Here is a 26236-nt window from a genome sequence, read left to right on the forward strand (position 1 = left end):
CCTTTTTTCTCATTCTCTCCATTCTAACCAACCTAGATTTTTTTTAACCCCAACTCTCTCCCTCTCCATACTATTTTGCCTTCAAATAAGCTATCTGTACTCTCTGGAACAATCTTTCCTGACCTTTTTGCTGAGCTAGCTCCAACTCATTAATATTCACTTTAGACATTTTCTCAGAGAAAAAGACTTTTTCTCATTTCATTAGATTTCCCTGTCATGGTTCCACTACATTTTGTCTCACCTTTTTAATCATTCATATTAGACAGTATTTGTTTACTGTATGTATTGCCCACGACACTGTGAGTGCAATAAGGGCAGGGACTGCGCCTCACTTGCTCATTCAGCAAATACTTTGAATGGCTACTGCAGACAAAAACCTCTGTCCTCCATGGACTCACATTCTCATGGGGAGAGGTCAATAAATGGTATCTTACGTAGTGATAAAAGCTATGGAGAAAATTAAAGGAGGGAAGGGGAAAGGAGTAAAGGGAAGACGAGTTAGCAATTTTAAATTAGGAGGCCAGAAATGACCTCCTTGAGGACTGCCAGCCAAGATGGAGGGGTAGGCAGACATGCTTTACTTCCTTGCACAACCAAAAGAAGGACAACAACAAATTTAAAAACAAAAAGTAACCAGAACTGCCAGAAAATTGAACCGTTATGGAAGTCCAACAACCAAGGAGTTAAAAAAGAAACATTTATCCATACTGGTAGGAGGGGTGGAGTTGGACAGCCGAGGTGGAGAGGATGTGCAGCAAGGCAGCTGACTGAGCAGGGCCAGGTGGTGGCTAGTGGACTGGGTGATCCCACATTTGCATGTGGATAAGCGGGGAGGAACAACTGGGGAACGAGACAGACTGTGCATCCCAGGGTTCCAGCAAGGAAACTACAGCCTCAAAACCTCTGGCTGTAAAGACCTGGGGTGGTGGCAGAAGAAACTCCCAGCCTCACAGGAGAGTTTTTTGGAGAGACCCATGGGGTCCTAGAACATACACAAACTCACCCACCCTGGAAACAGCACCAGAAAGGGCCCAATATGCTTATGGGTAGAGGGGGAAGTAGCTGAAAGCAGGGCAAGTGCCAAGCAAGTGGCATTGTTCTCTCTCTGACCCCTCCCCCACACACAGTACCACAACGCAGCAAGTGGGTTGCCCCATCCTGGCAAATACCTAAGACGCCACCCCTTACCATGTAACAGGTGGGCTAAGACAAAGAAACATGGCCCAAATGAAAAAACAGATCAAAACTCCAGAAAAATAACTAAGTGATGAGGAGATAGCTAACCTATCAAGTGCAGAGTTCAAAACACTGGTAATCAGGATGGTCACAGAAATGGTTGAGTAGATGCAAAATAGAGGAAAAGTGAAGGCTATGCAAAGTGCAATAAAGAAAAATATACAGGGAAGCAACAGTGACAGGAAGGAAACTGGGACTCAAACCAACAATTTGTAGCAGAAGGAAGAAATAAACATTCAACCAGAACAGAATGAAGAAACAAGAATTCAAAACAATGGGGAGAGGCTTAGGAATCTCTGGGACAACTATAAACATTCTGACATCTGAATCATAGGATTGCCAGAAGGAGAAGAGGAAGGGCAATAAATTGAAAACTTATTTGAAAAAATAATGAAGGAAAACTTCTCTCATCTGACAAAGGAAATACAGTTCCAGGAAGTCCAGGAAGCTCAGACTCCCAAAGAAGTTGGACCTAAGGAGGAACACACGAAGACACACTATAATTAAATCACCCAAGATTAAAGATGAAGAAAGAATCTTTTTGTTTGTTTTTGAAAAGTTACTTTGATTTGATGAACTAATTCTCAGGATTTTCAGAATGATCATGGTAAATATAGAAGGGCATTTAATTAAAATGGTAACTGAGGCTTCCACTGGCTTAACTGAAGAGAAGAAAATGCTAAGGAGAGAATCTTAAAAACAGCAAGAGAAAAGGAGGCAGTGCCATCTACATAGGAATTCCTATAAGACTATTAGCTGATTTCTCTAAAGAAACCTTGCAGGCAAGAAGGGGCTGGAAAGAAGTATTTAAACTCATGAAAAGAAGGACCTACATCCAAGACTACTCTACCCAACAAAGCTATCATTTACAATGGAGGGCATTTTATCTGTCCTTCCCAGATAAGGTTAAGTTCAAGGAGTTCATTATCAACAAGCCCTTATTATATGAAATGTTAAAGGGACTTAGAAAAAGAAGATGAAAACTATGACGAGTAAAATGACAAGTTTACAACTATCAAAAACTGAACCTGAACAACAAAAGCAAACTAAGAAAACAACTAGAACAGGAACAGAATCACAGAAATGGAGATCACATGGAGGGTTATTAGTGGGGTGCCGGAAGGGGGAGAATGGGGGAAAAGGTACAGGGAATAAGGGGCATACTTGGTAGGTACAAAATAGACAGGAGGAGGTTAAGAATAGTATGAGAAATGGAGAAGCCAAAAGAACTTATATATACGATCCATGGACATCAACTAAGGGAGGGAGAGTGCTGGATGGAGGGGTGTGCAAGGAGGAGGAGAATAAAGGAGAAAAAAAAAATGGGACAACTGTAATAGCATAATCAATGAAATATACTTAAAAAAATAAAAAAGAAAGAAAAAATTAAAATTGGTATATTGGGCGGGGAGGGGAGAAGGACCTCTTTGAGGTGACATTCCAGCAAAAAATGGAAGGTCTTGTAGGCAAGACACAGAGATATCTAGGGAAGACCATTTCGGAGAGGCTCAGCAGGTATAAAGGCTCAGGGGTAGAAGTATAGAGGCCAGATTGTAGAGGGCCCTGTAAGGACTTTGGCTTTATGTAGATAGGAGGAGCAATTTATCTGTGACATGATATGACTTCGTTTCACTCAGGCCAGTCTAGCTGCTGTGTTGAGAAGAGGTAGCAGAGGAACAAGGGCTAAAATATGAAAACCAATAAAACAGGTGAAATGTGATGTTGACTTGGACCAGGGTGGTAACAGAAGTGGCTGGATTCTGGATATCTTTTGAAGGTAGGAACAAAAGAATTTGTTGACAGATTCATTTTTTCACTATGTGCCTGACAAACTATAGGAGCTCTGTAACATTGTTGAAAGAATTAATAAATGATTCTGAAGTTTCTGATCTTAACCACTGCACTGTATTTCCTTTAATAACAACTTCAATGTAACTATTGAATTCCATGCAGAACAACAAAACAAACAGGTGATTTAAAGGCTTCAGACCTGGGGCTTCATAAGTACAAACTGTACAATCTTGAGTACGTTACCCAATTTTTCTGGTTTTTAGCATCTGTAAAATGTGATATCTATTTCATAAGGCAATAGAGAAGATAAAAATATCTGTACTTGAGTAAAATGCATTACAAATTATAAAGTACTGTACAAATCTCAGCTATTGTTGAAGACCTGGCTTCCAAGAAGAAAATAATCTTCACACCTGACTCCAAAATCATTTGATCTATCTTTTCATAAAATTATGTATCCACCAGTGCCTTTGTTATATACATGTACCAGAGCTAGGCAGGAGAGAGTTAATTTCAAGGTAAAGATCATTATTTAAAAATTCCTCAGCTTTCTCTGTTATGGGTCAAATCATATTGATTCCTTAAACTTTTCATCATGTTCTATTGCCTATCACTTTGAAGCTTCCTTTCAAAGGTGTGAAGCATCAATAGATAATACACTTCCAACATTACATGTTATTTTTCTAATAGAATCTCAGGTCCATAATATAAGCTTTTGATTATATCTACCTACATTATGATACTACATTAATCTGAATATGACTGTCTTACATTACATGAGTCAAATGACTGTAGTTATTATTATATAAAGTCTTGAGTTTGTTACATCTTATTCTTTAATCAAAAATTTTCCAAACCTCAGAGTTGAAATATGATGATACTTGTTGTCTTGGGTCATCTCTGCCTTTGCCGCTTTTCTGTGTAGATTTAATAAAACCAGGTGGTAATGCAGGACCTATTATAGGCCTGAAAAATAAAATGTACCTTTATCATTTTCCCTGATTTTAAAAAGTTTTCAGAATAAAATTCACAATAATAATAAAAAAACATAGTAAAAAATGTCGGAGATAAGAATTTTATTTAACATATTTTTATTCTACAACCTAGTATTTTCCCACTTAATATAAAAAATCTAATTTTTGCATTTGTACTTTCTATTTGTTAATGATTACATACTAATCCAGTAACTCTCAATTTTCATGTCAGTGGTGCATATCTACTTCCTAAACGAACTATGTTAAGTAAAAATGGTAATAAAAAATAAGTCATTATTATGGACTAAAGCCTGTGAAGATGTTTTTCTATTTTGTGCCTTAGTTTTCAGTTTTGCTACTCATTGTCCACCGCTACCTTAGGGGCATTATAATTATAGTCGGAACTACTTAAGCATAAATTGAATTTGAAGGACACCTACAGCACGTGCATACAACAGATGTCAGCAATGTATGGTTACATGTGCCAATATGGTATGAAAATCTAAGCCTGTCCTCACCGATAATCCAAAAATGATGTGGAGGTGTACAAGAATGAAAACAGTTCATTTGAGAAAAAGGAAAAGGTGCCGTACATTTCAACTACTCCATCTTTCTGTTTCTATAAAATAACCCTGCCCAGTATAAGTCACTCAATTTTCTAGATGAGCAAAATCATCCTGAAGGATAACACAAACTAGTAAGTGGCAGAGCTAGAGTCTGAACCCTAGTCTATTTGATGAAAAGTTCATTTTCTTTCAAGCTTCCCTATTCACATTCTGAGGGAACTGTCATCAATCCAGAAGGGAGAATGCTAATTCTGGGTCTTAAAAAAAGAAAGCCTTATTTTGTATAGAGAAAAAATAAGCAAAAAGGTATTTTCTACACTCTGTCATACTTTTAAGTTCCTTTATTCTTTCTTTCATAACAATGTTTTTCCCAGAGATGTCACTGTGCCAGTATTACCAACCAAGATGGTATTGGAGTCCTAAGGTAAATTTCCCGGATTGCACTATATTCATTAGAGCCTTACAGACGGGCTTCCTGGCAGAGGAAAAACAGTTCTTAAAGTCAAAGCCATTGATCCTAGCCATTTCATAATCTGTTGTCTTGATTCATAAAGCTTCTTTGAAGAAAAATAATTTTGTAAATAAAAGACAGGGAAGTTTGGCACTGTCAGAAAGATCAAATTAACTATCATAAAACAGAAGAAAGTACTACATGGGTTTTTTTCTGAGTACAGTTTTTAGCAGATCTACAAATGAAATTACACCTCAAGCCCTGGCTGGTGTGGCTCAGTGGATTGAGTGCGGGGCCTGTGAACCAAAGGGTTGCTGGTTCGATTTCCAGTTAGGGTACATGCCTGGGTGGTTTTGGGCCAGGTCCCCATAGGGGGCACACCAGCAGCAACCACACATTGATATTTCTCTCCCTCTCTTTATCCCTCCCTTCCCCTCTCTCTGGAAATAAATGAATAAAATCTCTAAAAAAAAAAAAAAGAAAGAGAAAGAAATTACAGCTCAATTTTCTTGCCTCAGGGTATTAGTGAAGATAAAAGTACTGGTACATGACATCTTAAAATACAGTAAGGGAATATAATCATGACATGTTATGGCTGTATAAAAGGTTTCTGCCTACATTATACACTACCACCTATTTATTTCACATATATTTTATTATTGCCAATCTATAATTCTCAAAAAAGAAACTGTTATACATCTAATAATTTATTTTCTTGAAAGGAATATTATATCCTCAGCAAATTTTCTACAAAGGGCCAGATGGGAAAATGTAGGCTTTGAGGGCTACATGTGGGTCTCGTTGCATATGCGTTTTTGATTTTCTAATGACTGTCTAAAGATCATTCTTAGCTTAGGGGCCACACAAAAACAGGCAGTAGATTGTCTATCCCTGTTACTTCCATAAATTAGGAGTTGATAAATGTGATGACAAACTGAATATAAAATGTACAAGTCTTTTTTTTTTTTTACTTTTTCTTACATATTGGTATATAATGTTATGAATTATTAACAATTTGGTGTGCAATTTCATATTCAGCATTTAAAAATTTAAAAGTCCAAGAAGATAGGAATCAATATTTACTATGTGCTTACTCTGTGCCAGGCACCATATACACACACATGTATATATATAAAAATATGAAATTAGAAAGTCTGAATTAAAAGTCAAATACCAGGATTCTAGGTCCCAGGTCTACCACTTATTATGTGTGCAACCTTATCTGTTTACAAAAAGGGGAAAGGATAATGTTCTACCCAGCCTACCATAGAACACTTTTGTGAGTATCAAATAGGAGATGTATAAGTTTTATAAACTATGAAAGTGTCATAAACATGTTATTTTCATTACAATTATTTTTCGTTTTTAATTTTTTTTTTTTAGAATTTTATCTATTTATTTTAGAGAAAGAGGAAGGGAAGGAGAAAAGAGGAAGAGAAACATCAATGTGTGGTTGCCGTTCACATGCCCCCTAGTGGGGACTTGACCAGCGACCCAGGCCTGTGCCCTGACTGGGAATTGAACTGGCCACCCTTTGGTTGCAAGCCCACACTCAATCCAATGAGCTACACCAGCCAGGGCTATAATTATTTTTCTTAAAGTGATTATTTAAGTGTTTATTTAAATAATTATTTTTATTATATGAATTCCATAATGTCATATAAACACATAAGTAAAAAAACAATTTCAGACAACTGTTGGATGAATTAACAGACGCAAATTGAAATACTTAGAAACACTGGCTTGAAATATTACACGTTGTACCTTGGAGGAGAATCATCCTGCTTTTTAAATCCAGGAGGAAGGGCTGGTCCAAAAAATCCTTCATCATCATCATCGTCACCTTGATTTCTCTTCTGTTTTCTAGAAACACAGTAGTATAACTTCATGCATATATGTCAACATATTTTCCACAGAAATTTCAATTTTTAACTTCAACTAGTTGTATAAACACTGAAACAATAAATTAACCTTACCGAATAAGAAAAAACAAACACCACAATAAGTCTTTTACTAATCTTTTCCTGGAATTTATTTTTCACCTAAAATAGAGATTGGTTACTTTTTTAGAGCAGTAACATATCAATTTTCTATATGTTTTGTGGTGTTAAAGATTCTACTCAATGAAGTTTCAAATAGGAAACTGCTTGCTAGATGTTTTTGAGCCAAAATGTTTATGACTTTGGCTTTTAATCTCAATTAAGGAAGGATTTTATGTTGCTATTTCTATTTCATAATCTTTACAATGCATCAAAAAACCCTTGCTACTCAATAATAAACAAAAAGTAGACATCTTATTAACATGGGCTTGTAGTGAGTAAGGCCAGATTAGAGGGAAATCATTTAACTTAAAAACAAACAGTGCACATGTAATTTTTAAAAAATAAATTGTATGGTTCATTTAGAATATTTAGTCACTTTAATAATACCTTAAGGAAAAATTTTATAAGAATTTTATCAAAACTCTAGATATTTCCACATCTATGTTGTACTAGAATAAATTTCTTTGTAATAAGTATAGTTTATAAGGAAATATCACATGGAAAGGTTTCTTACTGTGCTGCATAAATGCAGATGTGATATCCCCCTTTCTCTAGAGATCGGTTCCAGCCAATGTGTAGTAGGTTTGAAGCCTGGATTAAGAAAGTGACTGACCTTGCAGGTGGACCAGTGTCATCTTCTTCAGATTCTTGATTTCCTCCTTCATACAAAGAACTACTGTCCTCATCGCTGTCTGATGATTCTGAACTACTGCTTTTATAATTAGGAGGTAGAGCTGGTCCTGCAACTAAAGATTTCTCGTGTATGTCATAACTAGCCACAACTGTTACAACAAACCCCTAGTTGACATTTTATACTTTCTTTTTTGAATTCACAGCACTGGCTGGCTATCATTTATTATGGACTTTAATCTCATATACTCCTATTTTGTGTATAGTGGTTCTGTCTTTCCAATTCCAGGAAGGCAGAAATCATGTCTTATACAGTGTAACTGTGAGAATCGCAAAATCTTTAATACCCAAACTCATTCAACCATGGTAGAATGGAACTTTCCTTGCTAAAATAAAAGCCTGACCTTTTAACAGTGGTAACAAAGGAGATCTGGAAGGAAACCTCTCGGTCAGTGATTTTTAGCAGGTTTGCCTCAAGAATTTTTAAAACACGCAATTCCTGACTAGTTAGGTTCACTGACCTCTCTTCCCTTAGACCATCAAATTTTTTAAAGAATGGCAACAGCCAACACAATAATAGCCATCCAGTGTGAATGAATCAAAATTATATCTTATTTTTTTTGTTAGACTGGCAAAAAATATACTTTTTGGTGTGCTGCAGAATTTTAGTAATTAGTTTTATGTGTGCCATGAGATGGAAAAGGTTGAAAATCGCTGCTCTAGGTGGAAACGTGGCCTCTGGGTAGTCAAAGAACGAAAATTAGACTAAGACATGGGAGAGTTACTCTTTTAGCTTTATTCTTTTCCAACTCTGGTGTCAGTCCCAGCCTACAAATTGGAACAAACATTAAAGGAGATAGATAATGTGTGGAGGAGTCTGAAAAGAATTTACGAAGTGCCTACTATGTGTTAAGGCCAGAAGACCATAGTGCAATATTGGAGACAGACAAGCGAACAAATTATTCAAAAACACTGTATTAAATACATGATGTAATTAAGTAGGGAAAAAACCCATGGATAGAGAGGAGGGCATGACAATGTTTGAGAGAGTTCGCTGAGGTGACATTTGAGTTGGGCCCTCAGGGATGGGGTAGCAGTCTGTCAGGTATGTCAAGAAGTACAGAGTGAAGCCAGAAGAAGCTTCTCTAAGGAATTGCCAGAACTTATAATTGGTTTGAGTTCTGGGCTGTGTGTGTCAGACGCAACGACAGAACTAAAAGCTAGGAATGCAGGTCACGCTAGAGAGCAAAGCATCTTCTCCAAGAGCCAGGCATTGTATATCAAAACGCAATCAAACACAGAGCACTGGCTTCACTCTCGATAGGGCTCCCCCACTTACTAGCTGTGTGATCTGGGAAACAACCTGGGCCTCCGCGTCCCCAGTTCTAACAAGGAAATATGAACAAAAAAGGGGCTATATACTAACAGTGACAAGCTCAGTGACCAAAAGTAACCACACAGGTCTTATCACAATTTCCTAATGGTAAGTAGTTACACCCCAGGTCTAGCAAAGGTCAACGTTTGCCTTAAGTGAGCCCTGTCCATCATTCTTATGCATCTAGCATAACATACCTTTGAAATGTCAGACTAACTTTCTAAACCTCTCAAAAGCACAATTGCAGGCACCAGAGCACAGGACCACCGGAGACTACAGAACCCCTCATTGTTATCTGGTTCCTCGAATACTATGTTTTTGTACTCTAAATGTTAATTAACAAATTGTTCACAACCCAGCGATATAAAATGTGTTTCTTCACTTTGTTTTTTATTCAATCCTAGAGATTTCCCCACTTTGCTTCCCATCTCCCACCCTTCATCTACCACCAGTTGATTTCATATACCTTCCTTATGTTTTCACTTTTGATTATAAATACATAAAACGGACTGCACACCTGCCATTCTCTGGAGCATTTTCTCAATCAGTTGAGATCTTGCTTCAGGGCACGTTCAGAAATATTTGGCTCAAATAAACTCTCCTAAAACTTGTGTATAGGTTTGGACATTCTTTCCTCGACAGCAAGAATAACCTCTACCTTACACAGTTGCTAGGAGAATTAAATGACTGAGTGTGTATCGACAGCTTCGCACAGCGTCCAGCCCATTTAACGCTAAATGGGAACACATCATTATTGTAATCATTAACAACCCAAAACACGTTTCGGAGGTCTCCACGGACTCCTCCCGCGCTGCTAAGTCCTGGGAAGGAAAGTTAGCTTGGATCGCCCGCGGCCACAGCCCACTTCCCAGCCTTCCAGGCCTCAGACTTCTATTCGAGAGCAAGGCCGGGCCAGAGAAGGGGCAGGAGGGCCTGGCGGGCAGGGGACGCACCGCGGCTTACCCGGGCGGGGGTCCCGCTCCTCGTCCTCTGCTGTCTCCAGGGCCTTGAAGCCGGGCGGCAGAGCCGGCCCAATCAGATCCCTCGCCATGCGCGGTGGCGGATACTGATAACTCTTGCAAGTCTATCCACGCAAACCTAAACCCCATAACAGCCCGCGATCCGTCGCAAACGCTGGAAGTTTTTCCGGCGCTGACCAATGACACTTCAGCCTGTGGTTGGATGATCCGTGGGATTCGCGATAACGGAAGTGACGCGTAAGGCAGGCTTCACATTCGCACGCTGGGTTCCGGATCTGGCAGGCAGCATGGCAGGGTCGGCGGGCGGTTTTGTGGCTCCTACGGGGTGGTTTTCAGCTCCCGAGATGATCCCCACGTTGGGGCCTCTGAACGACACAGCCCCGCTGCCACCTAATTGGATGCTGTGGGCCATGTTGCCGCCGCCTCCACCCCCTTCGTCGTCGCCTCCCGCAGGAGGGTCACAGCCTTGCTCGGAGGTGCAGCCCCTGGTGGAGACCCCGGTCACCGAGGCGCCTCCCGGCTTCGACACCCAGATTCTTCTCGGGTCTCAGTCCCTCTTCGACACCCAGTCCCGCCTCGATTCTCAGCCTCAGGTCAACGGCCAGCCTTCCTGGAATTTCCAGGCTTCGACATCATGGCCCTGGCGACAGTCTCCTGGTAGTTTCCCTTGGCACCAGAAATCCCACGACACTCCAGGTAGGCTGTTACTCCTCTCCGTACCACGTCCCCATTTACTTATCTTTTCCCCTTCCCTCTCCAGCTTTTCTTTTTCCCTCTCCACTGAGGATTTTGCGCCGCTCTCTTGGAATATGGTCATTAATGTCTCATAATTTGAGAAGAATGTGTTCCTCGCCCTTTCATCCAATTTAGCAGTTATTTATTGAATTCAACTATGTGTCAGGACTGGGAATATCGTACCGAACAAAACATACGAAAATTCTTACCTTTATGGAGCTTAATTTCCTGATGTAAGAAGACAGACAAAATGAAACTGTAGTAGAAGGCAATAAGTGGTATGGAGGGAGGTAAAGCAAAAAAGAGTGATAAGTGGTGCACTATTAAAATGTCAGTGTGAGTCATAAGGAAGGTGACGTTTGGGCCAAGATTTCGGGGGGGGGGGGGGTGGAATCAGGTCTGTGGATACGTGTAGGGGAATAAAGATACAGGCAGAAGGAATGGCAACCGCTAAGGCTTTGAGGCAGGAACTATAGATCAGAATGGAAGCCAACGTGGCTAAAGAGGACTGAGCTTCGAATAGAATTGTAGAAAACTGGGGAAGAGGGGAGACCTGTGAGGGCCTTGTAGTTTGATGGGACTTTGTTTTTTGTACTGCAGGGGAGAGACATGATTTGATTTATGTTTTTAAAGGATTAATGTGGCTACCAATGGGACGTGAATGAGAGGGAGGCCAGTTAGGAAGTTACTGCAGTTCTCTGGGTGAGATATAGTGGGGAGTTGGACCAGGGTGGAGCGCAGGAGGTGGTGAGAAGTAGTTGAATTCTAGATACATTTTGAAGGTAGAGTAGGTCCAAAACGATTTGCTGAAGGATCAGGTATGGGGTGTTAGGTAAAGAGGAGATAAGATTAATTTAAAGTGTTTTGCCAAACAAGTGGAAGGAGCAGATTTGGAAAGAAAACCAGGAGTTGAGTTTGGTATATGTGTGTCAGGTATCAATAGAAATGTTGAATGGGCTATTAGCTATATGGTACTTAAGGGGAGATTTGTGGCTGGGTGTTATCAGCATATAGATCATACTTAAAGTCATGAGATTGTTCACCATTCTCCTGCATAAGATTCAGTTTAGATGAAATTGAATCTAAGTCAGTGTTCACTGTGTGCCAAATGCTGAGGATGTGAACATTCCTGAGGCAGTACCCAAGTCAGGTGAGATGGGTGCATAAATGTAAATAACAATACAGTGCGGCAGGTAACGGTGGCACGTAAAAAGTGCTTTCGGAGTTTTGAGAAATTGGGAACAGCTTTTGGATTAGTGTACTGGGAATTGTTTAGGAAGAGATACATTTTAGGCCGAGGCAAAGAGGTGTCAGTACAAGGTAAGTTCTGAAGATTGTCATGTACTGTGAAGCAAGTATGTGGAAGGTATGGGGAAAGAGTGAGAAAATAAACCGGGATCTCATTGAAGGACTCCAGGAAGCCATCTGCAGATTTTGAGCAGGGCTGTGACAATTGGAGGATTGCTTTTGTGGTGTCAGAGTACAGGGTCTGTTGGAAGAGAGGACTTCAGAAACTGGAAAACAGTTGGGAGGCCATCACAAAAGATCAGGGTTTCAGAGTTGGATCGGGGCAATAAGAAAGGAAAAGGATCTGAGAAAAAATGTGTTTCACAAGGTGATTTTCCTGGTTGTTTTCAACATAATAAAATTGATGTTGAAAAAGCTGGATTAGGCGTTTTCCTGTTTATTGATGAATTTCTAATGTTTGAAACAACTACAGGAAATTTCTCACATTACCTTGTTCATTGCTTAGATGCTAAAACATCTATGGACAGTTAATCTCACCACTATGTGTTAATTTGAAAAATTTATTTGGTAGACTACTCTTAATCTTTTATAATTGTTCAAGCAGTTTTTACTCAAGTATTTGTGACATGCTATAGCAAATAAAAATTTAAATAATTGTTTAGTTGTAAACATTTATGGATCTCTTTTTGTTTTTCAGTTAAATATTCTTATTTTCCACAAAAATATGATGCAAAGCTTACTGACTTCAACTTCCCTCCCAGTAGAAAACATAAAAAAAAGGTATTTTCGAAGATGTTCTTGAATGTAGCACTTTGGTCCCTATGTTACTCTTTCACATCTTATGCTTCTGTAATAACTCTCACAGTGTTTGCATCTATTATTGACACAGTGGAGCCTTGCTGTAATAGGGTCTTTAGGGAATCTTAGCTGTAAGTGAAAATTTCAAGGGAAATCTTTTTGAGAAATAAATGGAGAAATCATAGAAAAAGGAAATACTGAATTCATTTCAATATAGTATCAGGAGTATTATTGAAAATTACCATTGTAGATAAATAAAGATGTTTTTAAACCTCAATGAAGTGAAAAATAAATAACATATAAATTATATGCATATATTACTTCTCTCTCTCTCTCTCTCTCTCTCTCTCTCTCTCTCTATATATATATATATATATATATATATATATATATATATATATATAGAAGGTTGGGAGAGGGGATAAGTAAAGGTCTTTTGTATTTTTTTAAGGAGGAACAACTCTTGGTTACATTCAGAAACGAAATCTTAAAATGGGCTTATTTTATCTGATGTAGTTTACAATCTGGTCTTTCACCTTTTAAAGTATGTAAATAATGTCATTAGTTTAGAATAAGTTGAATAAGATTCTTTATTTTGGCATGAAAATATGTACCTAATATTAACAAAATATTATGGAACTGTACTATATTAACATCTCAACATTAAGTATTTTCTATGGAGTTTTTCATGTTTAAGCATAATATAACAAATTGGGAATAAAAAAATAACTGATCTTTACCTAAGTAATACTTTATCCCTTTCTGTAGTTTTTTATATATTTATATTTACACATATACACCCACATTTTTTGAAAGATGAAATGTTTTTACACTGAATGTTTATTTTTAGATCTTCTTGAAACATGCTCTTTAATTAGATCACCACTTTGCAAGCTATTCACTGTTTATATCAGTTCTACTCAGGCTTAAAAGTTTTTGTTGTGCCTGGCTTTTCCTAATATGTTTGCTTAAAATAAAAGAAAAAAGAAGAGACAGAATTATCTCTTCATTAGTAACATCTTCAGGAGTTCTCCCACTTACATGGGTTATGTGAAAAATCAAAGTATGTATTGCTAGAAGGATAGCTATGTTTTTATTATTGATTAAAGATTTTTCACCAAAAGCCTAACACTTCTTTATTTTTGTTTGCAGAAAAGAAAGGAACCGGTTTTTCACTGTTTTTGCGATACCTGTGATCGTGGTTTTAAAAATCAAGAAAAGTATGATAAACACATGTCTGAACATACAAAAGTAGGCTTTCTTGGTTATCCTGTGATTATTTAGGAAAATGGATATATTTGGTAGAAATTCTGAGCTTCTCCTTAAAAGTTTGTAGTTCATAGAAATGTTTGATGACCTGATAAATTGGGACCCTGGAATTTGCAGTTTGAGGGTGGGGAGCCCATTGCTTCAGGAAGAGGTAAGATGGCAGCAAAGAAGGATGGTCTTGCAGCCGCCTCTGCTTCATAAAGAGGGCTGGTTCCCCCTCCAGTTGCTCTGTGCACCTTTGTAAGCTCTTTTCCCTGTAAGGCTCCCCTTGACTATATAACCACATGGTGTAATTTGCCACGGCCCATCACTTTCTAAGGGTGGTCTCGACCTTATTAAGTACTTCAAAGTTTTTCTAACCAGCCCTGGCCCGGTGACTCAGTTGGTTGGAGCATTTTCCTGTTAGGCCAGAGCTGCAGGTTTAATCCCCAGTGAGGGCACCTGTAGGAATCAACCAATGAAAGCGTGAATAAATGGAACAATGAATGGGTATTTCCATTTCTCTACCTTCCTTTCTCTAAAATCAATTAAAAATAATTTTTTTAACCAGAATATTTGAGAAATAAAGTTATAAAAGAAAGTTCTTAGTTTGGAAAAGGTTTTCTTTCAGGTTATATTGATAGAAATGCCCCTCACTTTTAGGAATAAAGAACATTTTACAACACTGAAAGTAAATAATATGTATTACTGTACTATATACTTTGAAAATGCCATTTCTTTTTAAATTCAACTCTGTTTGGAGTGATTTTTGTTTTACTATGACATAACTATGCATCAATAACACCAATAGATGGGGTGACTATGTAATATGACCACAGTATGTCCGTATGTGTAGTAATAGGGTGTACTTAGTATGGAAAAACACTGAATAGTCTTTTTTTGTTGTTAACTCTTACAGTGTCCTGAAGTTGATTGCTCTTTCAGTGCACATGAGAAGATTGTCCAGTTCCACTGGAGAAATGTAAGTTCTTGTGGGGTTTTTTTAGACATGCTCTTTTTATTTCATTGATCTGTTATCTGTAACAGCTGTTCACTCACATAGCCTAACAATAAGTAACATTCATGCAGTCCTTTGTGTCAGGATGGGCGGGGTAGGACAAAATGGCAGCCGAACTACAACCTGGAAGAGACGGCTGACGTCAAACCAGGGAACCACCAATGATAGATTGCCGCTTTGTCCAAAGAGACCAATCCCGAGCCCCCACAAAGAGAGCCACCCAGAATTTGGTGCATAAAACCCTGCCATATTCCCTGCTTGAGCGCGACTTCCTTGGCCCCGCTCTGCGGACTGGGAACCTCGCCCGGGTGCGCAAACCCCAATAAAGCTCTGTACTGCCTAATTTTGTGGCTGATTGGCATTTGTTCCTCGGTGGAGCCTAAGAAAACCTTTCACTTTGTACTTTGAACGACATTCTTACATCTATTATTCAATTTTATTCTCACAAATCACTATGTAAAGTAGATAGATACTGGCCCTGCTAGGTGGATAAAATAGTGATTTGCCCAGGGTCTCAGAACTGATTCTTGAATTTGAGGTTTCTTTTATTCAAAATTCTATGGTGGTTTTTCTATACCATGCTGCTTCAAATTGATTTGTGTATTCATTATTTCTTTAGCTACCTCCCTCAATTTTGGTTGTTAGGCCATTAATTTGGATATTTAATGTCAATTGAAAAGTGGGTGATATATTTGTAACCAAAATTATGTTACTCCTTTTTTCTTATCAATAGCACCAGTTTAAATATATAGGAAATTATTCTTTATTCTTTAATGGAAAAATCATAGTAAGGATGGGTGAAACCTGTCTACTCAGTTTTAAACTTGTGCTGTAGAATCTCCATTATCCCCCATAATGCTTGAGAGTTAGTCAAAAGCACAAATATGCTTCCTGATGTTCAGCAGGCTTTTTTCCCCTAGATGCATGCTCCAGGTATGAAGAAGATCAAGTTAGACACTCCAGAGGAGATTGCGAGATGGAGAGAAGAAAGGAGAAAGTGAGTAAAGGATTTAGAACCAGTTAAGTAACTGTCTTTGTGGCAAGGCTGAGTACATCAGAGTAATGACTTTACTCAAGCTGCTGCTTCTAGAAAATCATACCTTCTCTGTCTTTGAAGTTTTGCTCATTGCTTTAGCCCAGCTGAAATCCTGCCACCCTGGGGATAGTTTCATCTGCCTTCAGGACTATCTTGCCCTTCTTTGAATACAGTATCTAGTAGCTGCTCTGCCCCTTTAACTCTTATTATAATCCTATTGATGAACTTTGCATATGTAACTTTTTAAAAAAATTACTGTTGTTCAATTACAGTTGTCTGCATTTTCTCCCCACTACTCCCCCACCCACCCCAGCCAATCCCACCTCCCTCCCTTGCATATGTAACTTTTTAAAAAAGCTATTTATAGGTTTTACAAATGTAAGAACAATCTTTTACATGGCTCTTTATATCCCATGGAGCCATAGATGTAAGGGATCTTATAAATGTTGATATATATAAATAGAGCTTGGAAATATTTTTATTATGTGTGTAATTCTGTTTTGGTACATACAAGTAAGTGGTTGGAGAAATCCTGCTGAGACTCATTTTTAATTCATGTTTTAAACTAAACCTGTTTTTTTAAAGAAATGGGGGAGAAATGTGTTTTTCTGATTAATAATTATGGTCGTAGATTAGTAATGTAACTAATACTAATTAAACTACTGTTGAGACAAACCACATTGATTGTATTTGAATGCAACACTTTCTAAAGTAGCTTTCCCCATAGGAATGTGAACTGTGCCCCCTTGCAGTGTTGTGCAACTAATTAGTGCTTTCATGGAAAAAAATCGATTGGCTAGAGAAACTTAAAGAATTTATAGATGCAAACTGACTTAGGTAGCATGTGTTTATATAAAGTCCCTGGTAGAAGACTGGTTTGATTTTCTAATGTTAGTGAGAAATCTTAGCAATCTTTACATTTATGTTAACGTACATTATGATATCTTTGAATAACTTCTTGTCAGTAGTTTACCTGGAAAATTAGAGGTAAACATTCAGTATTTGGAAAGGAAAAGATTTTACTATATATGGCCAAGAACACCAAAAGCAGAGAGGAATAGACTCTTGCTTTTAATACTCCCTCTCTCTGAGTAGGGTAAATATATGTAATGTGGCCATGAGGCCATAAACAACTGAAGCATTACGTTTATTCACATGAGGATGATAATGTCTAGTCAAGGGGTACTCGTAGTCTTTGGAAGGCAGGCCATCAGTTTGTTTTGAAAGGCTTCTTGTAATAGGTGTAGTGCCTGCCTCCATTTATTTTAAGATATACATGCAGTGAAATTCACCCCTTTTAATGCATAATTCTGACAAACGTATATAGTTGTGTAATCCCCACATTCAAGGTATGGAATAGTATTTTTTAACACTCCAAAATCCTCTCATGCCCTTTGTGATCAGCTTCTCCCCCAACCTTCGGTCCCTGGCTACCACTGATCTGTTGTCTATTGTTATATTTGTACTTTTGCAGAACATCATACGAATGGAATAATACAGTCTATAGCTTTTGAGTCTGACTTTTTCACTTAGCACAGTGGATTTGAGATCATTTCTGTTGTGCATACAGCAGCAGTTCATTCTTTTCTATTGCTCTTTTTCTGTCCCATGTGGATGTCTCATGTATGAATATACCACAGTTGGTTCATCCATTTCCCAGTTTAGGGACATTTGGGATGTTTCCAGTGTTTGATGGTCATGAATAAAGCTATCATAAACATCAGTGTACAGGTTTTCGTTTAGACTACAGCATGGGTTTTTATTTGACGTGGGTAAATACCTAGGAGTGATATTGGTTGGTCAATGATAAGCATATGTTTAACTTTAATAAGAAACTGCCACAGCTTTTAGGAGACGAGTTTAAAATCAAGAAATGCCTAGTTGGACATGGAAGACATTCCATGTAGGATGCAGTGGTGCTTGCATCCTTTAAGATTGTGCTCCAGTAAATGGAACAGCAACCTTACTGTACTGCAGCTTAGCATAAAGAGGGTTATTTTTCCAAGGCAGAAAAAGTCCAGAGCTACTCTTCCTGCTCAACATCACCTTTAGGCACAGGCTCTTTCTCGTTGCTCCCTGGCCTGTGGTTTCATTTTCGTGTCCACCAGAAGATTCCTGCGTACCCAAAAATTAAGCCTACATTCTAGGCAGGAAGAAGAAAGGCAAAAGGCACACATAGCCAAAACTGCCCCTTTACATTGGGAAAACGATAACTTTGCGTTCCAGGAGACTTCCATGTAGCTCTCGTTGAAGTAGGTTGCTAGTGACAGCAGAGTTGATAGAATGTCTCCAAACAAAATTGTTAAGGAAAGGAGAGAACAGGTAATATAGCATTTACCTCAGAGCTTGGTGGGAAGGTTTAAAACTCCAGGTGATACTTGGAAGCAGCACTATCCTCAATGAAGGCAAGCAAGCGTTTAGTATGCTTCCTGGTGATTCTTTTTGTGTGAGATAGGTGGGGGCAGAGGGGAAAGAGAGTCTTGTAGTTTTTAGAATGTAGGCTGAAAGTATGACTATGACAGTGGGTTGAATAACTTGGGAGAAGACTGGGCAAATTCTGTGGACTGAATAAATGAGGTTACAGGTTTGTGAAATTATGAAATGCTTAAAGAGAATGAGGAAATTGGGTGAGATTGACAATTTTGAATGAAGTTTATTTGTACCTATGATATTACCTTGTCAACATAGTGTTCTGGAATTGTCTTCTGGTGCTTGCTGACTTCATCTGAAGTTCTTCCATATCTTGTTTTTCCAATTCTTGCTCTAACGTATTTGTACATTATTTCTATAAGTATACTTTATTAATAAAAAATATGAGAAACATTTCTTTTGGCACATTTAATAGATACCTCAAAAATACACTAACATTCTCTCCATTAACAGTGTTTCTAAAAACCTATCATGAAAATACATTTACTTTCTAAATTTCTGTTGCCCTCAATTTTTTTTTTTAATCTTTATCCTGAGGACATGCCTGTTGATTTTAGAGAGAGAGGTAGGGAGGGAGAGAGAGAGGGAGAGAAACATCTATCATTTGCCTCATACATGCTCCTACTGGAGATCAAACCAGTAAGCTAGGCATGTGCCCTGACCAGGAATTGAACCTGTGACCTTTCGGTTTATGGGACAATGTTCCAACCAACTGATCTACCTGGCCAGGGCTATTACCCTCAATTAAAAATACATATATTATTTTAGTCCTGGCTGCTACAGCTCAGTGGATTGAAAACTGGCCTGCAAACTGAAAGGTCGCTGTTTTGATTCCCAGTCAGGTCACATGCCTGGGTTGCAGGCCATATCCCCAGTTGGGGGTGTGCAAGAGGCAACTGCACATTGCCGTTTCTCTCCCTTTCTTTCTTCCTCCCTTACCCTCTCTCTAAAATAAAATCTTTAAAAAGTATTTGAACTCCTAAAAAAGTAAGTTTCACATCAATATGGCAAAATAATCCTTATGTCTTGAATTTTGTTTTTCTTGTGAAAGCTACGTTCCTTCTGAGGAAGCCACTATATTTTTTGACATGCAGGAAAGATAAAGACTTTGCAATTGCTATGTTAGAAAATCTTGAAAAAGATTTTTCATGGAGTAAGAATTTTAGAGCTGAAAGAAAATGCTAAAGATTTGCTTGGTGTGTTGCTCCTTTAAAGAAAGTATATCTTTACCTTTATTCCTTAATCTTAAATTTTTTTCAGATTAGCCAAAAGCAGACTGTTGTATTTAATTTAAAACTTTAAGGCTTTCCACTAATATTACGGGGAAAAAATCCACCCCCCCAAAAAAGCAATTCTTAATTCTTGACCTATGAGGTAGAAATGCTGGATGATTTGGCATTGGGGAAAACGAGTGATCAGAGGTTTGTTTCCAAAACCTCGATTTTAGGAACATACGAGACATGTTTTACAGCAAATGGGAGTCCACTAGGTGGAGTAGTTTTGTGATATTTATTTCAATAGTTGCTGTGGCTTTGAGAAAATCCTTTGAAATTGTGTTCCCAGTTCTTTCAGAATTCCAACGAAGGGGTCTGCTCCTAAAGAATGCTGCATCTTTTTGAAGTTCGGAAAGCCTTTGAAATAAAATACAGTAGTAGGGCTTGTGTTGAAGTAGTTGGGGTCCAGTGAGAGTAAAGAGGGATTGTTCCCTGTAGAGAACGGGCTTAGGGGAGAAGTCACTAAGTGGGTGGTGATTTGGGGATAAGGAAAGAGTTAGAGAGTATAATGTAACCAAAAGATCATGGCTGGCACAGTTTTGCTCATTTATTGACTCTAGTGCTTAAGAAAGGGGAAGAAGGTAAGTAGGTAAGACGAAATGAAACAGGAAGAAGAGAGAAAGAAAAAGGGCTTACAGTTTCAGGATCCGTTCCTCTTGGGGTATTGGGGAAAGATGGAAATACAGGAAGCAGTGATTTTAGAAGATAAAATTAGAGAAACCTGTGAAAATATCACTTACCCTAGCCTTTTAACTTCATAATATCCATTCTCTAACAGGAGATACTGGGCTGTTATCTGTATGAAATTGTGCAATGTAAGACAATTTGTGATTTTTTTCAATAGTCTTTGAATTGGTTATTTCAATTGTACTTTAGAAACCTGACCTGTGACCTTTATCAAAGTTCCAGGCTTTTCTTTATCCTTGTATCTTATATTACCCTGCGGGAAGGGCTTTCTGATTGTGGTGTGTGTAACTATCTTGTATCTGGTATCCCTGTTTTGGGATCATTTGCCTTCTGATACCCTTGTTTTCCTTGGTTTTTAGTCTCTAGGTTCTGTGTAAAAAAGTATAGTATAATTTTGGGGCCAAAATTTTATTAATTTAAGCACTGAAAAATAGAATTTTGTGGCTTTTTAAGGGATACTGAAAGATGCCTTACCTGTAGGACAGTGATACTTCAGTCTGCCAGAAAGAGAAAGCTGTTTTAAAAGGCTTCCACCAAAGGAGTTTCCACAACGTTCGTGATGTCTTGCATAAGGAATTCTTTTTACATTTCACCTACAATCCACTTGCCATAACATTTATGTTCTTTATTATTGAAAAGCACCTAAGTAGCATCTGTTTGTGCATACATGGTACACTAGCGTACCAAATCTTACTGTTTAGAATATGGCCTAACATGTTAAGGGTCTGCAGTACTCAGGGGAAAAATGTTGAAGAAACCTAAGTGTATGAGTAAGTGAATTTCGGAGATTTGAAGGTTGTTGAATAGCTGTGAGTTACGTGCCTAGACACTGGGGCCTGGGAGCATCACCACCTTTTCCCTCCTCATTTCTGCTTTTGCACAGCCTGTCTTCTGATTGAGAACAGCTGGCTACCATCCTGTCTGTGAGGTCATTTATTGTCACATCTCTTCCTCTTTTAAAGGCTGTGATATTCCCGTTCTTTCATCTTTCTTCAGGGGTTTTGTTTTTTCATCCCGCTAATCATCTTTGAGTCTCTTCTGAATTCCTTCCAAGTTTTATTTTTCCTCAAACCTTCTTTTCAATTTAGAAATATGAAACTGGACACAGTGCCCTGAGAATTTCTGACCACTTTTGATTATCATGAGAGGAGACTTCACACTTGAACATATGCCAGAGTCCATTTCACATAACCTTAGATTATGTTTGCTTTCCAAAAGTACAGTCTTACAGTACTGACTATCAGGTTTTTTAAAAATATTTTTTCAGAGAGAGGGGAAAGGAAGAAGAATGAGAGAGAGAGACAAACATTGATGTGAGAAAAGAAACATTGGTTGCCTCTCGTATGCTCTCCAACCGGGGACTGAACCTGCAACCTAGGCACGTGCCCTGATGGGGAATTGACCTGGCGACCTTTTCTTCATTGGACAACACCCAACGGAGTCATGCTGGCCAGGACTGGCTGTCAGCTTTTTATCTCCTTATGACCTTGATCTTTTCCTCTTATGTTTATTATAGCTTGTGAATTCATCATGTTTTATTCATGGACTTTATTTTTCTTGGCTGAAGAGATTGCTTTGCACTGTCCTTACTGAAATTTATTGCCTTTTTTTCTCATTACTTCACCACTTAATGTCATTTCAATTCTTATCTTCCAGCATGACCAACCAATAGGCTTCATATTGTCTGTACTATTCAAGTCAGTGATTCAGGTATTAAAAAAAAACATGGAGGTAGAAACAATGCCCTAGAAACAATGGCAGAACAAGATTTGTTGGTGTTTCTTAAAATTTACTCTGATGAGCAGCCCCGCTGAGTGTTAGAGATCTGTCTGTGTTCCCCTCCTTCTGTGCTGTTGTGCTTCTGAGATCTCTTCCCCTTACCACCAGAGTTTGTTTTTTGCATCTCTACCCAACTCTGCCAAGGAACAAAGAAAGCTCTGGCAGAGCATTTTATCTTGCATACTGCTGTCAGATTTAATCTTAATCACTGCCTTGTATGTATGTCTCCTTGTTCATAACTTACAGCGGTTCCCCATCTCCACTGAATTAGATGTAAACTTTCTAGTCTTCCGCCCAAGCTACATTTTAGCCTTACCCTTCCTTTCTAGTCTGATTCCCTATAACTATGTGTCTTACAAAATGAACCACTGTCATTCCTTGGATCTGTTGCACTTTCCGAGGCCTTGGTTTGTCTGTACTGTTTGTGCTACTTAGAACACTCGAAAGCTTTTCTTTCTGATTTCTGTCAACACCAATTGAGACCAATTTTTTACATGTTCCTTTTTTTTCTGGATTTCTCCAGCTTGATATGATCTTTCCTCCTACCCTCCAATCTTTATATTCTTTGGAGTAGTTGACTATATTTTGCCCTTCGTTTAAGCTGTTTGTGTACTTTTCTTCTCCTTTCTGGTAGACTATCTTTTTTGAAAACAGTCTGTTCCTCATCTTGATAACTTTGGATGTACCTATTATGTATTTGCATAACTAATTGCATAGATTCACATTTTTCTTACAGTATTTACAGGTATGTATACACCAATTAGATGAATTAGATCAGTTTAAGCACATTGTATGATATATTCCATTAAATTCTAGTGTAAAGCTCCTTACCTACTCACACACTGGTTGCAAAGTTTTGTGGACTTGGAGCTAGTCTACACTTTGAGTAGCATTTTACTGGTCTACTTTTTTCCCCTTAAAAAGATTCTAAAAGGGATAAAAGATTCATATAAATTTTATATGAAGGTTTATGTAAATTATGATTTATAGTATTAGTCATTAAACAGAAGCTGCTAAATGCAGCAATTGCTTGTGTAATTAAAGTTTTATTCTAAAAGCCCTTTTATAATTTTTTTGACTTTGTTTTGTAGAAATTACCCAACGCTGGCCAATATTGAAAGGAAGAAAAAGTTAAAACTTGAAAAGGAAAAGAGAGGTGCAGTATTAACAACAACACAGTATGGGTAAGTTCCTTAAAATTGCTTACATTCTCAATACTTATTTTAAACAAGTATACTTGTAAATAATAAAGAGAGCATACAACAAAATCCTAAGGTCTCTATACTCCCAATTCTAAAATCTTTGCTTTTGTAACTCCTTTAAACATTTTTAAATAATCAATACCCGATATTTGTATGGTTTTCAAAAAGATTTATAATTAGTATATCTTACCTTTCTTTGTCTGCCAGCTGAACCATTCTCCTTCCCAAAGACAACCCATTTCCTCCTTCCAGAGATATTTTACATGTATAGTGCATGTAGATAATAATCTTTTTCTTCTTTTTTTGATACTATTCTACACCTTTGTTTTTTAGCCACATAACATACATGGATATTGTTTTTTATTAATACATAGTAGGTCTCCTCATTCTCTAAGGATGTGTTGGAAGCTTAAGGATATCCCATGGGACCCTTTTTTCTTTTTGTAACTTTTGACAGATAGTTAAATTCTTATCAAACTTCTACTAATAAAAAGTTGCCAATATTGTCCCATACATACATTTTACACATGTGCAGGTATTTCTGAGGATGGATTCCTAGAAATGGATTTGCTGAGTCAAAAGATAACATGTGTGTGTATTTGTCATATTGATAACTAACTGCCAAATATCTATCATAGAAGCAATTCTAGTTTACTCTTCCACTAGCAATGTATGAGACACCCTATTTTCGCTATCACTCACCTTCATAGAGGTTTTTTCAGTTTATATTTTTCTTGAAATACATTTTTAATCTAAGTAAAATATGCAAAGCTTAAATGTACTTGATGTATTTATGTACATACATACCCCTACACACCCACGCAACTTCCACACAGATTATTAATACAGTCATGTGCTGCCTAACTATGAGTTACGCTCCGAGAAGTGTGTTAGGCAATTTTATCATTGTGCAAACATTATAGAGTATACTTATGCAAAGTAGGATGATATAGCCTACTGCACACCTAGCTTATTGCTCATTGGTATAGCTTATTGCTCCTAGGCTACAAACGTGTACAGCGTGTCACTGTACTGAATACTGTAGGCAGTTGTTAACACAATGATAAGTATTTTACCTGTAAACATAGGAAAGGTACAGTAACAAAGATAAAAAAAGATACCCCTATATAGGGCACTTATTGTGAACGGACCTTGCTAGACTGGAAGTTGCTCTGTGTAAGTCCATGAGTGAGTTATGAGGGAATTACTGTACACCACTGTATACTTTATAAATTTATAAAACAATGAGATTAAATCAAGCACACGAGAAAACGATACCATCAAGATGCAGTAAATACAACATGTGTGAGGTTGGCTACTAGTGTAACACAGAATACTGTTTTACAGCTAACTTTTTTTTGTAAGTAGAAAGTATGTTCTAAAAATAATAAGTATGGTATAATAAATATGTAAACCATATTATTTTTTACCATTATTAAATATTGTATATTATATATAACTATGTGTATATAATTACATGTGACTGGCAGCATAGTAGGTTTGTTTACACCAACATCACCACAAACATGTGAGTGAGTAATCGTGCTATGATGTTAGACAGCTCTGATGATAGGCATTTCTCAGCTCCATTATAATCTCATGGGACGCTTGTCACACATGCAGTCTGTCATCGACTGCAATAGCGTTATGCAGTGCTGACTGTACAGAAAGTCTTCACCTCAGAGTCCTCTTAACACCAGCCCTGGTTCCGTGCCTTCCCTCGAAGGTAATCTCCTATCTGATTTCTGTCGTCATAGATTTGTCTTACCTATTCTTGGAATGTTATGTATGTGGAATCATACTTTATATATTCTTTGGTGTGTGATTTCAATAGCTCAAAATTATTGAAGCTATTCATTTGTGAGATTCACTTATATTGCATGTAGCTGTAAGTTGTTTGTTCTTATAGCTATATAAAACTCAATTGTGAGTATGTATATCTTCTCACTGTTGGACATTTGGGCTGTTTCCAGTTTGGGCTGTTACGAATAAAGCTGCTATGAACATTCTAGTACATGTTTTTTATAGATATAAGTACTCATTTTCATTGCACACACATGCACATACATATACTGGGTCATAGAACATCCATGTGTTCAGCTTTAATAGGTAAGGGCAAACACTTTTCCAAAATGGTTGTATCCATTTATTTATTTATTTTTAATTATTTTATTGTTCAGTGGTTGTATCAATTTACACACCCACTGACTCTGCATCTAATCGTTCTGTGTCCAGGTCAGTGCTTGGTATTATTACACCTTTTCCTTCTGTATTACTATTTTCTCATAACTAATGATATCAGACACCTTCTTATATGCTTGCTTATTGGCCATTTTGATATTCTTTTGTGATATACTAGTTAAAGTCTTTGGCCAATTTTTTAAAATTGTATTTTATTGATTATGTTACTACAGTTGCCCCAATTGTTACCCTTTGCACTGCTCCACCCAGCAGTCTCCATTCCCTGAGGCAATTCCCATACCATTGTTCAAGTCCATAAGTCATGTGTGTAGGTTCTTTGGCTACTCCACCTCCAATATGGTACTTTACATCCCCATGGCTGTTCTGTAACTACCTATTTGTACTTATTAATCCCCTCACCTCTTCACCCATTCTCCCACAACTGCCTCACATCTGGCAACCATCAAAAACCCTCTCTGTATCCATGATTCTGTCTCTGTTCTCATTTGCTTAGTTTTTTTTGATTCAATTGTTGATAGATACATATTCCCATTT

The 26236-nt window shown here is 37.8% G+C and overlaps 2 protein-coding genes across 5 annotated transcripts in view; one reads left to right on the forward strand and one right to left on the reverse strand.

The window, feature by feature from the left end:
- GPALPP1 (GPALPP motifs containing 1) overlaps positions 1-10217 on the reverse strand; it is a 45107-nt gene extending 34890 nt beyond the window's left edge. For 3 of the 4 annotated variants that reach the window (XM_045202393.3, XM_045202396.3, XM_024569530.4), the window contains exons 1-4: positions 10029-10217; positions 7674-7806; positions 6783-6881; positions 3885-3993 (exon numbers count right to left, since the gene is read on the reverse strand). In XM_045202393.3, coding sequence (XP_045058328.2) covers positions 3885-3993; positions 6783-6881; positions 7674-7806; positions 10029-10116 — 429 coding nt within the window. In that variant the 5' untranslated portion in view covers positions 10117-10217. The remainder of the gene's footprint in view (positions 1-3884; positions 3994-6782; positions 6882-7673; positions 7807-10028) is intronic. The other variant, XM_053916863.2, reaches the window with a different exon arrangement.
- Positions 10218-10292: 75 nt separating this feature from the next.
- Positions 10293-26236, forward strand: part of NUFIP1 (nuclear FMR1 interacting protein 1) — a 68236-nt gene continuing 52292 nt past the window's right edge. Inside the window, exons 1-6 of the mRNA XM_024569518.4 lie at positions 10293-10741; positions 12726-12808; positions 13979-14077; positions 14994-15056; positions 16013-16089; positions 23390-23482. Of these exons, the coding sequence (XP_024425286.1) occupies positions 10333-10741; positions 12726-12808; positions 13979-14077; positions 14994-15056; positions 16013-16089; positions 23390-23482 (824 nt within the window). The 5' untranslated portion in view covers positions 10293-10332. The remainder of the gene's footprint in view (positions 10742-12725; positions 12809-13978; positions 14078-14993; positions 15057-16012; positions 16090-23389; positions 23483-26236) is intronic.

This window comes from Desmodus rotundus, chromosome 13 (genome assembly GCF_022682495.2).
Source record: "Desmodus rotundus isolate HL8 chromosome 13, HLdesRot8A.1, whole genome shotgun sequence".
Classification (NCBI taxonomy): Eukaryota; Metazoa; Chordata; class Mammalia; order Chiroptera; family Phyllostomidae; genus Desmodus; species Desmodus rotundus.